We start from the raw sequence: 15,019 nt of genomic DNA, 5'->3' as shown, positions 1-15,019 counted from the left end.
CATCATTCCTTTAATAAAGTTTTCTACACGTGCTCGGCATGGAGCAATTACCTTCCTACATGTTCAGTTTTTGCTTAAATTCAAGATCAATGGTTCCAGCGTAAATTTAAAATTTCATATACATGCATATTTTCTGTGATGTTTTCACTACTGCAAGTGAAGCAACCTTTTTTAGCATTTTTCTTGCTGGCTTATGCAACCCCTAGCATTCACATACTTTTACAATGCTCCATGGAGCTCATTTTTGTGAGGATGACCCAAAAACTGACATTGGCATGCACTCCACGTCCTAATCAAATTTTTCTTAGGAGACAGTACCACCCAGTTATGCATTGCAATAATGAAATATCTGAGAATGTTTTCTTGCAATGAAGCAATCTCACCTAGAACAGCCAGTTATTTCCTCTAACACAAAACAACCTTATATTACTGTCGACCAGTAAGATATAGCCAAGTAGATCAGTGGCAGCTTACAAGCAACTAAAACTGAGTACTTGTCCAACTGGCTAGTGCAAGTTGGGACATGCTTTAACATACTCAAATTTATCTATATCATAAGAAGCCAACAAACACTGATACCAAGGACAACATAGGGGAAATTACTTGTGCTTAATAAATGAAATAAAGAAACAATAAATTAATGGAAATTAAAGTGGACGAAAAAACAACTTGCCGCAGGTGGGAACCGAACCCACAACCTTCGCATCGGTTGTGGGTTCGGTTCCCACCTGCGGCAAGTTGTTTTTTTATTCACTTTAATTTCCATTAATTTATCGTTTCTTTATTTCATTTATTAAGCACAATTTCCCCTATGCTGTCCTTGGTATCAGTGTTTGTTGGCTTCTTATGATATGACTAAAAAAAATCTGGACCCTCGGTTAACCCCCTCTCTTCTCGTCAAATTTATCTAGTGTGACTATCAGCATCAAATCGCGGCACTCCTGGTAACCATAGTAAAGTTTTCATATTTTGAAGTTGTGTTGCAGTCTTTTGCAAATAAACCAGCGGTATACCAAGTTGACCTGGCTTTATTTGGAAGTCTAGGCAATGAATTCGTATGGGATGGGCTGGAGCAACTCTGGTTCCTGCTTGCCATTCAGCTTCACAAAGTGTGCTGGCCTGGGACCTTGAGGCTGCAAAAATAATGCAGTTCATTACACACATGTACGTAAAGTGCACTTGACAATAGTGTGAGCATTCTGTGTACATCCTCATCCAATAGGAAAGGGAACACCTGAGTTCAAACCGCAAATTCTGTTCTCAGAATCATACTCATGAAACTGGTGTTAAATTAAAATCTGGTGTTCTCCTTTCATATTGACGACCCTGTACATAAACACACCTGGCCGGTATTTTGCAGTGATGCCTTTTGCTGCTCTTCGCACTCGTGAACGGCTATTTTTGACGCTCCGCCCGGGGCATCGCTTAACCAAGCACAATCTCGAAAAGCATCAGCATTGGGAAAAGCCATCGCTACAACATACCTTCTTTTGTCGCCCTCGATTGCATTTTCCTTCTCTTGGTACCCATTCTGTAACCTTAATGGTCCAATGGTTATCTAACCGGTGCATTACATGACCTGCCCAGCTCCATTCTTTCCTCTTGATGTCAATTAGAATATCATCCATACCCGTTTGCTCTCTGATCCAAATCACTCTTTCTGTGTCTTAACGTTATGCCTAGCAATCTTCATTCCATGGCTCTTTGCGCGATCCTTAACTTGTTCTCCAATTTCTTTGTCAGTCTCCAAGTCTCTGCCCCATATGTCAGCACTGGCAAAATGCACTGATTGTACACCTTCCTTTTCAATGATAATGGTAAGCTTCCAGTCAGGAGCCGACAATGTCTGCCGTATGAGATCCAACCCATTTATATTCTTCTATGAATTTCGTTCTCATGATCAGGGTTCCTGTGATTAATTGACCTAAGTAAACATACTCCTTCACAGATTCCAGAGGCCGACTGGCCATCCTGAACTCTTGCTCCTTCGCCCGGCTATTTATCATCTTTGTCTTCTGCATATTAATCTTCAACCTCACTCATACACTCTCTCTGTTAAGGTCTTCAATCATTGTTGCTAAATAGAACAATGTCATCGGCAAACCCAAGGTTGCCGAGATGTTCGCCGCCGACCTTTACTCCTAAGCCTTCCCAGTTTAAAAGCTTGAATACTTCTAAGCACGCAGTGACTAGCATTGTAGACATTGTGTCTACCTGTCTGACCCCTTTCTTTATAGGTATCTTCCTGCTTTTCTTGCGTAGAATTAAGGCAGCTGTAGAACCTCTGTAGATATTTTCCAAGGTATTTACGCAAGTGTTCTGTACTCCTTGATTACGTAATGCTTCTATGACTGGTGGTATCTCTACTGAATCAAATGCCTTTTCGTAATCTATGAAAGCCATATGGAGAGGCTTATTGTACTCTGTGGATTTCTGGATAACCTGATTGATGACATGGATGTGATCCATTGTAGAGTATCCCTTCCTGAAGCCAGCCTGTTCCCTTCGTTGACTAAAGTCCAGTGTTGCCCTTATTCTATTGGAGATTATATTGGTAAATATTTTATATAATACTGGGTGTAAGGTAATGGGCGTATAACTTTTCAATCCTTTAACATCCCCATTTTTGTGGATTAGTATAATGTTTGCATTCTTCCAGTTTTCTGGGACCCTTGCAATCGATAGACACTTCGTATAAAGTTGCTACATCAGCCCTTGCAATAAGTAGCACTAGCATTACATAAGGCAACGGAGTGAGCTGGAGCAAGTGTCAAAACATCGAAATGTCCTGCTCCCACATATTGCATTGTGAGGTCATGACAACAGTATCCTCCTGGAAACAAAACCAAAATTGGTTGTAGAAGCATTACATTATAAAGAAGTACTGACAAAAAGTTTATCTGTCTTTTTCTGCTTTAATAAGTAGCTAATAACCCAGTATTCATGGCATGAAACCTCCTTTACTTCAGAATGCGACAAGTAATAGTTTGGAGTCTTGTTTGCAGTGACCAGTCCAAGTTTCGGTTTCAGGGAGCAACGAGATGGGCCAGAGAATGAATGGAAACCGAGCTGGGCATTTGATTGCAAAAACCTCCGACGCGCACGCCAGCTCAAGCTGGCACACGAGCTTCATGTTGCTAGTTTATCTGCTGTGCCTGCATGTGCTTTACTATGACCTCGCCAACATTGTCGTTATCCTTGTTTTCGTCGTCCAGCGGCGACGATTTCCTGCAGGTGGGAGTTGCCGCCGTATTAGAGGTGGCCAATCACTTTCGATTTGACCCACTAGAAAGCAGCGACTTGGATATTGCGGCTGGCAACACCGAGGACGAACCTCAAGACCCTCCCATTGACCACTTTCAATGGCAAGACACAACAAATCGGCGTCAAATGTTGTGGCCTGCACAGTATTTAACATGACAAAAACTGCCACTTAATACTGCAGTTGAAGCAACATGAAGAGTGCCCCACTACAAGCAACAACTGAAAGAGCCCATGCAAGCAGCATGGCAGCCAATGAAAATTTGTGGCGTAGTGTTTTTTAATTGTTTACAATCCTTCCTCGATGTAGATGTAGCGAGGTGTTGCGTTTAGCAGTTGGCTGCGTGCACATACTTTAAAATTGATTTTAGATATGTTCTAAGCTATATTTGCCGTTGATTTTTTGCAGACAATGTGCATGTGCCCAAACAAATTGACCTCGTGCATTATCGCCACTTTTATTATCAGCGCTACGAGGCTTGTCATGGTTTATTCTAGGGCTTAGTGGTCTAGGACTCATTTTGCTAAGAAATGAATAGTTGAAAATGTCACGTCAGTGAAACAGCATTCAAGGTAGTTCAGCAATCACGAGTAATGATTAGCACAACTGATGAGCAAATGACACAAATATTACAACAGTCAGTACCTCAAGTCATGGACATGTGAATATGTGCCATGGAGTCACTGCTCTGCAAACATGGAGATTTGACAGTTGCTGCTAGCAGTTCATTTCCTTTCTACAAGTGTGCAGTTTCTAAAAGATAAGTGAACTACGATAAAGCATCTTAGTAGAAATAGTAGCAGTTAGTAGGAATGACCCCATTGGTGCATTTGCAAGCTACAGCACTGCAAAGCCATCAGTCCTGTGCTTGCTACCAAATTCACTAAAAAATTTGGAGGACGCTTAAGCTTTGCCTTTAAGAGCGGAATGTGATAGCATTCAAAGATCCCTGACTGCTTCTCACGCTTCCCGGCAACTGGAGCGCATTTAACCATGTTTACCAGGAAACGCTGGCCGCGAACGCTGTGCACGAAGGCAGGCTTTAGAACCAGGAACCAGGCACGCCACTTTGTGGCCCCCAAGACACCCACACGCTGGTGCGCGCAAATGGCAGATGGCGCGGCCGGTCTGTGAAATGTAGAAACGCTGGAAAAGGGGGTTTCTTCGAGTTTTCACGCAACAGAATTTTGTTTTCTAATAGTCAAATTACAATCCGAGAGGTATCATGTCTGTAGGTTGTGTGCAAGTCATATTTTAAGATTTTTCCACATATTCTAGCTTGAGAAATTCAATTTGTTCAGTAGATTCCTTGCATCACATGGAGGGCCTGGGTGTGCGTGGTTCGAATACCTTTTTGCTGAAACGACACCCGATGCCGGATTTTTTGCGACACGGGCTCCTTATCGCTTTAAAAGAGTGTGGCACTCTCAAATCAAGATGACCGCACCTGTCGCTTACAGGAGACCCGAATTCCAGCCTTCTTGGCCTCAGCCCGGATCTCGCGGTTCTTTTTTGCCCTCTCCAGGAAGTCTTGCCGACACTTGGAGTGCTTCACATGCTCCACACGCACGTTAATGCGCTTGGGGATGATGCGATGCCTGCATCAAAATTGTATATGTCACTTTACTGACTGTTCACAAAATCACACAGCAAGGCAGTTTTCTGTACATTAAAAGCGAAAATACCACAGCTCCATACCTGACACGCTTGTTGACGGTAACACCAAGTGCACGAGGAGTCACATTGTAGACTCGGCCAGTTTTTCCATGGTAGAACTTGTGCGGCATGCCTTTTTGGAAGGCTCCATTGCCCTGCAAGGCGAGGTGTTAGGGTGTTAAAAATTCAGGCACAAAATTATGTGAACTGGTCCAAACAACATGCATTGATCATTAACACAGCAAGCTCCACTAAATCATAAATACCACGGAATTAACTTTCTGCTCCAAAGTTGCATCCGCGTAATGAGATTCTGAAAAGCAAGTTTTCAAATGGTTATCCTTTGTGGCAGGCTACTTGACACGTTATCCAGAGAACCTTTTCAGATGTTTTTCTTTTTTAAAGCATACAGAAAACGAGAATTTACAGCCATAACTAACAGCATGGTAATTGCTGTGCAACCTACCTTTCATCTAGCAGAATTGCATTTTAGCGTTTTAAATGGCAGTTGCAGTCTAGTCAGTGACAAAAGTACCACCACATGCCAGAAAAGAAGTGATGACATGTGGTTCAATCAAACAGAGCAAATTGCAAGCCCAGTCAAACATCCAACATTTTTACCCATTATTGAAAACTTCTGAATCAATGTGTGGAATGAATGGTGCTGAACAACTGATAATTATTGTGAATGCCCTTAATGTATCTCATATTTCTTTCTTATTCTTAATAAAAATTCTTTTCATTTCACCCTGCAACTTAATCGTATATCCAGTCTGTTTTAGACTGATGACTAGCGCCATGGCTCTAAGTCCAAATATTACGCAATTTTTTACAAATGAATGAACGAAAATTGGAATGTTTCAAGGCAGGTGATGTCAACAATACCAAGACTTATTTCCAATTTACACTTTTAAGCAATGTCTGCAAAGTAATATATTTTTGACCAGTTACAGTTATTCAAAGAGTACCAAATCTCAGCAGATGAGCAAGTTTGCCTTAGGTCCCTATTGGGATGCGCCTACTACAGCTTGGACTTGAAAACATGCTATTACATACTCAGTAACAATTTGCCATAGCACTTATTACAGATGCCTTAAAAGTGTCAATGCAGCGCTAGGCTGTTTGATTTGCTGCTGTGTTCACCAATTTATCATAACAGTATTGTTCAGAGTTGTGGGAGTGCTCTCATAAGCAGATTGTCATCCTTTGTGATTTTGCGTTTACAATTATCAGCTATTCCCTTATTTTCTCTCCTGTTGCCGGTAAAGACAATATTTGAAACATTTGCATTACTGCTAGCTTTGCTTTGCGTTTGAATCTTTAGTGACCCCCCTTCAGGTATTGGATACCTCCTGCTTGGTGCACCTCAGTAGCATGTGTTCTGCCGCACAATGAATTAAGCGTAAGCAGGCTGATGAACATGTTTAAGAGAGTACATGGTTACACTATCATACAGTTTTGATGAGAACTATCTAGTGCACAATTACTTTCCACTGCTGTCACTGAACATACAACGTAGCGGTATATTAGAAGCTGGAAGCACCGAAATAAGGCAAATTTGGCTAGTCAGTCACACGGTTACTAGGGCGCAATATCTAGCCTTGTGCAACTTGCACTTGATGTTCGCAGTCGCCAAATTAAAGGCGCATGTGCTGCAAAAAATTCCCCCTTCTTCACTCTCCGAACGAATAAGTTCTCCACGCGTTCTCTGCGGTGTGTACAGGACCCTTTCTGACATCACAGATCCCATTGCGTTAGTGCGTGCGCGAAGATAGTGCGTGAAGAAAGCTGATCGCCAGAAAACTTTCACAAGTGTAGTAGCGGCAGCTCAGGGTCGCCAAAGCCGAGACACGTTTCTTAAAGGCTAAAAGGTCCAGCATGCTCACAGCAGGCAAGTATGCCGTGACGGGAAACTAAATTCGAATGCCGGCATCAGTGCTCACCTTGATGTCTACGTATTCTCCCCTCTTGAAAACCCGCAGGTATGTGGACAGGTGCTCCACACCATGCTTCCTAAAGCCCCTCGCAAAGAGGTATCTCGTTCCCCTCCGGTATCCCTTGGTGTTCACCATGGCTCAACCTGAAAGCAAGCACGGTCGCAGGAATAAGGCCTAGCTCAACAAGCTGCCCGTCACAACACGTGCGCCAGTACAGTGACTTGACAGGTGCAAAAACGCAATTATTTGCACAATGAAATTGATGCTAGAGGAGTAAAGGTTGAGATCTTTACAATAGGTTGACGAGAGAACAAACAATTTCTCCATAATAAACTTAAAAAGCCACGATGAACGAAACGTGGCTACATACCGCCGTCAAGGGATAATCCAAAAAGAGAACCCCGCAGCAATGTGTTATGAAACTTTGAACTTTTACTATTACTTACTATACAATAATTTTAATGAGTCAGAATTATTATAAAAGGATTATTAATATTAAAACTTCTTTTTAAATTCTATGTTTCATATTTAAGTGACCGAACTGCACCGCACCTAGCACGGTGGCACCTAGCAACCAACAAGGCCTAGCAACGATCACCTCGGCAACGGTTCTCATTGTAAACAAACAATTCGTTTTTTGCCGGGCGACAGTCTCCGGCACTTCGAAAATGAGACTTTCGCCTGAAATTGATGCTGAAATCAAGCGTCTGAAATCCGAAATTGAAAATGAAGAGAAAATGAAGTGCGCTTTGGAGTTGTAACGAAGAAGAATCAGAGTGTTTAACTGCTATGCATTCTTTTACAGGCACATGCTCGAACAGAGCATCAACGATCTATGCAAGACTGTAGAGGCCCTGGAAGTTCAGTCGCAAAGCGCTGACGTCAGCGACGGTTTGTACACATATCCGTGTTATTGTCTGTGGATCTTGCGATTAGTATTGTGTTCGCTGATATGACATCTGTGATCGATCGTACTTTAAATTTCGATTTCATACAGAGGATGAATGGAAAGTGCGGTATTACACACAAGTTGAAGTGAACGAGCAACTGGAGCACCAGCGCGACTGGCTGAGGAGCAGGGCAGAAGCTGCTCGTGTGAATAACAAGGAAGGTAAAAAATGCGAAAGCTACAGCCGTCTTATATACAACTCTACGGTACAAAGCTAGGGGAAAACGAGGAAGTTGGGAAATATTAAAATTAAAGGCTCTTAATGAACGTGTGATCCTAGCTTTAATTTTTTTTTCTAAGAGTCGCTGTTTTCTCGTTATACTTCGGTTTGTTGATTATACTATAAGAGCTGAATATCTTATGCATTATATTTCATCATATATTGTTTATTAAATTACTTTCTTAAAGTTTTGATGTGCCATGCAAGGGTAAGAAATAAGAGTGAAAGGAAACACTACTTCCTTTCACTAGTAAAGAAAAAAAAAGCATATGGGGAAAGCTAGAGTGCGCATGTTTGGTCACCCATAGTGTACACATGCATCGATGGTGGACAGACCTTATTCCAGCAGGACTGCCAAATTCAGACTGCGAGCTTAGCAGGATACTTTTCAATGTATTGACTGGAGTGCTTAGTGTTTGAATGAAATAATTAAAATTGCTGCAATATTTGGGTAGAGCTAATTAATTAGCTTATACGCTCACTAATTATAGATTAGCATAGTACCTATTAGGCTCTGCATTCGAATATGTACAAAATCTGAAATTTTCAAGTAATTCAAGCCACTCTGTTATTCAAACACATCACAAGATTTTGACTGACCCACTATTAACCCATGCAATCAGCAGCCACTTTATCCAAGTGATGTTTTCAGTTAAAGATCTGTGGCTTCAAAGTAATGTATGTATTGGCTAAAGACAGTTCAGCAGAGGAAGTGTATAGATGGCATGAATAGTCAAAATTCCCTGGCTACCTTCGATATTTAGGTCCATTTGTATGCTGGCTGACCCCACCCTTAGATGATGCCACTGACCCATGATGTCACTTGTTAATGGATTTTATATCTCATTTTGTAACAAATGCACAAAAGGACAACACACAAATATTTGAAGAAGGCCACAGGACAAGCACTGTCTCATGGCCTTCTTCATCTTTGCATGTTGTTATTTTGCACTGTTACAAAATGCAGGTATACCTGGATTTCCTTCCTACTGATATCTCATGTGTGTGTGCCGTAGGATTCCTCCCCTTCTGTCCGCTGTAGATCCCAGCAGTGGTCAGATGCTCACTCATGTACAATGTGGTCCACACTATAAAAGGGAACACCCCAGTGAGCAGTTCTCACTTCACTGGCACTCCAGCTGCCTGCTAGTGCCGGCTGAAGTTATGCCAATGCACATAGGGCTAGGAAGGTACCACAAACTAAAGGTCATCTGCTGCAAACTCGGGTGACTGTAAACTTGCCACAGGGAAAAATTTGTATGTGCTCTAGCTATAAACTCATGTGTTCCCTTAAAAGTTGACTGCACTGTAGTGGAGTAGCCAGAAATTTTTTTTAGGGGGAGGGGGGGGGGGTGCGCTCGCTTGACCAGGAATGGGGAGGAGGAGGAGGGAGGGGGACACGTGCCCGGTGTGCTACCCCTTGGCTACACCACTGCTGCACTGTGCTATGTAAAAAATGGTTTCATGTGGTGTGCACATACACACAAGATCCATGTTCCTTTTAATTTGTAATTGTTTTGGAGTCTATTTTATTCAGCTTGAACAATTCAAACAGAAATTCGAGTTTCTCAGTATATTTTAAATTATTGTCAGTAAACTGCACATAAAAAAGTCTAGCCGCCTGTCTGTGCGGCCGCGGAATTGGCCCGCTGCCACCGCCGGCGATGGTATGATCTCATCCACAGGCCTACAGAGAGCACAATTAATGTAGGAGATGACAAGTGAGAATTCGCATCAATAGGCAGTCTTTCGAATAGCATTTCTTCAGCTAAGGAAATACCATAATAGGCTTCTGCTCCACACCTTCTTATTGCTATAGGACTTGGTGCTTTGTTTACAGAAAAAAAAAAAATTGAAGCTGTCGGCCATGCCATTTCGTGCCTTGTGTTAAATACCACAATTAAAAACAAGTCCACTGCTTTTGTTCCGCTGCTTTTGCTGAAGCTATATATGGTTTCCTGTTTATCATACAGGCCTGACTGAGTATCTTGCAGATCTTGACCTGGACAGCCTGACAGAGGCAAGTTAAACTTTCACACCTGCAGCCTCATTAGATGTACAGTTGGTGTACAGATGCTTATGGGGCATGGCTTCCATGAAAGAACTGAACTTCTGTTTAGTTATTAATTGCAGCCTGTAAAAGAGCACCACATTGTATTGGGAACACATGCTACATTGTGCTGCAAATAATGGTTCCAGACTACCACATACAGGCTGCTTTGGGAAAATTCAGCTTTCTTGCAAATGCTATACCATGCATACTTTTGAGTCAATACCACACATGCTGGTGTTGTAGCCTTTCTGTCTCTTTCTTTATGTACACCAAAACCTCGATATAACAAATTTATCAAGTATAACAAAGTAAATATAGAATGTCTCACACCAATGCCAGCATGTAGTGAATGCATGTTTATAACAAATATTGGATATAAAGAAGGTATTTTAGTATCAGATGTGACTTCGTTATAACGAGGCTCGACTGTACTATGACACCACTTAAACCATCTGTCTTTTCTCCTAGGCTGTTGTCATTCTGCCATCCTAATCGTGCCATTGCCGGTAGGCTGCCTTCCCATCCTCGGCAGCAAATCACCACCCCATAGCACAGAAAGTCAAAAGTTTGCCTAACACCAACACTGGGAATTGAACTCTTGCCTTTAAAGGCAATGTGCAAATGGGAGCCAGATGTTTTAACTACTGTGCCATAACTTTAACTTTAACTACACAGCTATAATGCTTGGAAATTTGTACAGCACCTTGTGTACCACACACACTCTGGCAGTGGCAGCATCTATGCATGCATGTTGGAGGCCACAGCAGGCAATAATGTAGTGAACAAAGAGGCCAATGTGTGCATCGCAATAAAGTTCATGAGAAGTTGGTGGTGTATGTTTTTAGAAGCTGCTGCCATCAGAGTAAACAAGTCCAGAGACAGAAGTGTTGCTGAGGCGTGTTGATTGTTTTTTAATCTCTAAATTTTCAGAACCAGCTGGTACGCTACCTGAAGCAGCTAGAAAAAGACAGAAACGCTGTGTACAATGAGATACGTGACACGGAGTGGAAGTTGGATCAAGAGTCAAAGGTGAAATAATTCCGCCAATATTACTGTATCCATCTTGTCCTTCGTAATGCAGTTGGTTTGTTGTTAGTCCTTTTGCTATAATGACTGTCTTCTCACAGGCATTTCACAAGTTCAATGACACCAGAAAGGCCTACATGACCGAAATTACCGATGCTATGCTCAACTTAGAGTCTCTCCGAAACCGCATAAAGATTGTCGACATGACTGATCCTAATCCACTTCTGGGTAAATGTCCAAGGCACCTCAAGTATCTGTAAGTATCACCCACATTGCCCGACTAGAAAGTTCTTAAAAAAAAAAAAGGAAGAAATAAACACCTGCCTTAGAACTCAGCTGCCCACTGGGACACCCCCAGTTTTTCCAGAAAAGAGAGAGAGAAATGAGATGCAAAATGCAGGATGGTTAACTGAAAAACAAACTTATTTGGTGGGGTACCCCACACTGGGGAATTGTCAAAGGGAGACAGAAAGATGGAAAGCAATGCAGAGAAGTGAACCACACACATAAAAAGAAAGACAAAAAAGAGCACACATGCACGCACACACAAAAAGTAACATGAGAGTGTTAGAGTCGCTCAACTAGGTCGCTTGTAATAAACTTCAGTAGTACCTTCATCACCTACTGCTGCGAGGACTGTATAAGCCGTCATTCCGAAACCATCTGCTCTGAAAGCAAGGTGTTGTCAAGGTGTGCCATGACTTCAAGAGCAACTTCCCCGGCGTGCTATAGCGAGGTCAGTGGCAAAGAGCATGTTCAATGGTTTTCTTGAGTCGTCACAGGCAGCACTGTCAGCCATTAAAATGTGGCAGACAAAAGTATTCATAAAAGATACACCAAGCCACAGTTGGCACAGAACAGTTGTCTCAGTTACATGAAGTCCAGATTGGATACAGAGTCAGTTATGTAGAGTTTATTCAACAAACATATTGCATGTGATGGGACAAACCTGCCCTACTTACACATATTCCAGCTTTCTAAAGAAATAGGATTGTGCAACTGCCACTGCCGACCACCCACTGACGATTTTCTGTATTGCATTCTCACCATCTTCATTTTCAGTTCCTAGCCCTATCATACCTGAATGTACAGAAAAAGAACATGGCCATCAGTTGTAATAGCAATAACATCTCTAATGATGTCAGTCATATACATTTAGCTGGACTAGGCTGCTTTCATTCAATTTGGTGTTGCCCAACTGTTGCATTTTCCTTACCATTATGCTTCCTTTTTGTGTGGTCCTGTGGAAAACATATAATAAATGTTCCACCAGCCTTAAAAAGACAAGAACTTCGATTAGGGCTATTTACATTAAAAATTTTCCTTGAAGCAGTGATATAAACACACCCTGAAAAAGTCGTAATGCTATAAAACGAGAAGCTGATCTTAATTTAGGAAGCAATTTAGTGTACCCAGTTTTCAACCTTTGTTTGCTGTTAGACTATCAGACAGATTGTCACAGCGTTAATGCTAGCAGACGTGCTTCTTGCAGCAACATCCAGCCTGACCAGCGGATCATTGACCCCCGGAAAGGCCCCATCCGCAAAACAGCAGCTATCCGCAGCCTGCCCAAGCTGGCCTCCCCAGACTCATCTCCCCACGATGACAATGTGGAGCAGGCAGCATCTAGCAGCCCACAGGATTAGTGCCTTCTGCTATAGGTGTCGATCTTCTAATGTTGTTATTAAGTCTAAATGAATTATAACAAAGTTGCACCTGGCGTCAAAAATACCTTTGTTGTACCGATTTTCAAATAAGCCTATAAGAGAAAAAAATTTGTGATTGTGTCATTGCAAAAGAAATGGAAGTGTTATTGTGATGTCTCCGGTAGACAGACGTCAATGGCCTGCTGATGGCTTGTCATGCCTATACATGGTGCATGACCAACGCTGAATTACACTTGAGCCCTATGGATACTTCTCAGTACACAACCATGCCATCTGTGTAACTACACAAGAGCAGGAAGTGTTGGCTTGCCGAGTGCAAGTCAGCTAAGCCGAACAGGTGGCCAAGACGCATATCCAGAATGTGGTGCTTAGAGTTACTCTTGCAGAGTGTTTGAACATTTTGCTGGCAGAATATATATTTTGAGCTGAGGGCAAACCAGTATACTCACTTTGCAATGACTAGTATTGTATCTTGCATTTTCAGTTTCCTTATAATGGTAGAGTACTAGCTGAAAGATGGCATGACCAACAAAATTCTAAATTTGCTTAGTTATAGTATCTAATAATTTGCTATATCCGTTTTCTCTATATTGAGGTTAAACTGTGTTGCTATTTACATGGAAACATATGAACATAACACAAAATAGAAACACGGATAGGCAGTTGTTTCTTGGAAGGTACACCTTGCCCACCCAGTTTAATAGGACAGACTATAGTGGATGGTCACTCATCCAGTTGAATGAAAATAACTCTATAATGGCTTCATGGGCCTTGCAGTGACTTGAAGCTCGTCCTTTTTAGAATCAGAAGTCAGTAACAGAAAAATGTGAAAGACCAAACAGTCATATATAAAGCATCCATTACATTGTTTTCAACTAACAGGGCAGTAGGATTGGCAGCTGGGCTAATTGGTCTTGCCTGGTAATGCAAAATACCACAACGGACACCAACACAAAACTGATAAAAATAAGCAGTCATTCTTACCTTTTTCTTTCTTTCGTCTGTTGCAGTAGTTTGAGCTACCTTACTCTTATTTGAATAGCATAGCAGTATATATATTTGACCACATGAACAGTATATATTGATTAAAGTGTACCTTAATGAAGCATAGTGATTTTGTTGACAAACCTGCTCTGCGAGAAGTAGAAAACCACTACCACTAGTGCTTTGTTGAATAGAGCAGCTGAATACACATTTCAACATTCGTAGTCAGTCTCAATCCATCTGACATCAGTCATTTCTTCCCTGTTAAGAAGTTCCCATATTGTTCTGCTAAGCAAAACAACTTGCGCTTTTGAAATTACTAAGGTTTGACAGATAACTTGGAGAAGAATAAGATCTACCAGTGGGCATACTATGAATAATTACGGTCATATCAAGTGTGCTATGCTGGTATACTTTATTCAAATTTTTGTCTTTCATAGCCAATGTTCGAAGTTTGTATGAAGAGGGGAGAAAAAGCAATCCCAGTGCAAGGTGTTGTAGGTAGGATTCCTTTCCAGATGACAGCCTACATACTATCAGTTCTAGACTTAGCTGTCTAGAATCGTGGCAGACTGTACTTGCCTGCAATATTTTGTGTAATTAATGCAAACGAGATAAGAATGCAGTAACAAGACATGTGCACATAATTAAAACAGCATAAAGTATCCACCCACTCAAATTGTCACCCCAATGGATCTCGAATTGGAGAATACTTAGAACATAAAAAATTTATTTTACTGCAAATTTCAGTCTTTACTTAATTTTAATAAATTGAAGCTATTTTGCATGTTTTAGCGAGGTTGAATTAACAGGGGTCTGGTTTTCACTACAAAGTCGTTGTACTAAATCTGTGCTTAAGACAATGTGCTCAATGCCCATTCATAAATAGAAATCCACCCTAAAGAACAATTGCAATTTTTAATTTCTTGTTTACGTTGTAGACCTCCAGTATACCATTTATGCTCCATTTCAAGCTGCTCGTTCTAGAGATGTGGTTTTGTTTTGCACTGACCAACAATTAGAAATAAAGAGCTGATGATGTTGCAACTGTAATTTGTAGTTGTTCTGGAAATAAATTATTGCTGTTGGAAAAAAAAAAAATATCACACTTCAATTTGCCATGCCTCCCTTGGCTTTTTTCTCACTTCAACTCTTCTGATAACTACCTAGTGAAGGACTTGAACCCAACAGTTCTTGTGCAATTGGCAGCATAACAATGTTTGTTATAATGGACACACACAAGAAAAGCAAAAAAAGGAGGACAC

The 15,019-nt window shown here is 41.4% G+C and overlaps 2 protein-coding genes across 3 annotated transcripts; one reads left to right on the top strand and one right to left on the bottom strand.

The window, feature by feature from the left end:
• Positions 1-1,010: 1,010 nt before the first annotated feature.
• On the bottom strand, positions 1,011-7,323 carry RpL21 (ribosomal protein L21). Its single transcript, XM_075688586.1, has 5 exons — positions 7,226-7,323; positions 6,862-6,998; positions 4,961-5,073; positions 4,710-4,860; positions 1,011-1,133 (listed from the first exon to the last, which is right to left on the bottom strand). The coding sequence occupies exons 2-5, from the start codon at positions 6,988-6,990 to the stop codon at positions 1,041-1,043; spliced, it is 486 nt and encodes a 161-aa protein (XP_075544701.1). The 5' UTR covers positions 6,991-6,998; positions 7,226-7,323; the 3' UTR covers positions 1,011-1,040.
• Positions 7,324-7,428: 105 nt separating this feature from the next.
• LOC142578906 (coiled-coil domain-containing protein 169-like) lies at positions 7,429-14,849 on the top strand. Of its 2 annotated transcripts, none has more exons than XM_075688585.1 (7): positions 7,429-7,597; positions 7,661-7,746; positions 7,853-7,966; positions 9,998-10,044; positions 11,008-11,106; positions 11,205-11,359; positions 12,596-14,849. In XM_075688585.1, the coding sequence occupies exons 1-7, from the start codon at positions 7,524-7,526 to the stop codon at positions 12,747-12,749; spliced, it is 729 nt and encodes a 242-aa protein (XP_075544700.1). In that variant the 5' UTR covers positions 7,429-7,523; the 3' UTR covers positions 12,750-14,849. The 2 variants fall into 2 exon arrangements, with proteins under 2 accessions (XP_075544700.1, XP_075544699.1); XM_075688584.1 differs by having other exon boundaries at positions 12,581-14,849.
• Positions 14,850-15,019: the final 170 nt, after the last annotated feature.

The sequence above is a fragment of the Dermacentor variabilis genome, chromosome 4, assembly GCF_050947875.1.
Source record: "Dermacentor variabilis isolate Ectoservices chromosome 4, ASM5094787v1, whole genome shotgun sequence".
In the NCBI taxonomy this organism is placed as follows: domain Eukaryota; kingdom Metazoa; phylum Arthropoda; class Arachnida; order Ixodida; family Ixodidae; genus Dermacentor; species Dermacentor variabilis.
Note: the sequence above shows the minus strand (reverse complement) of the source record. Positions and strands in the feature narration are given on the sequence as shown.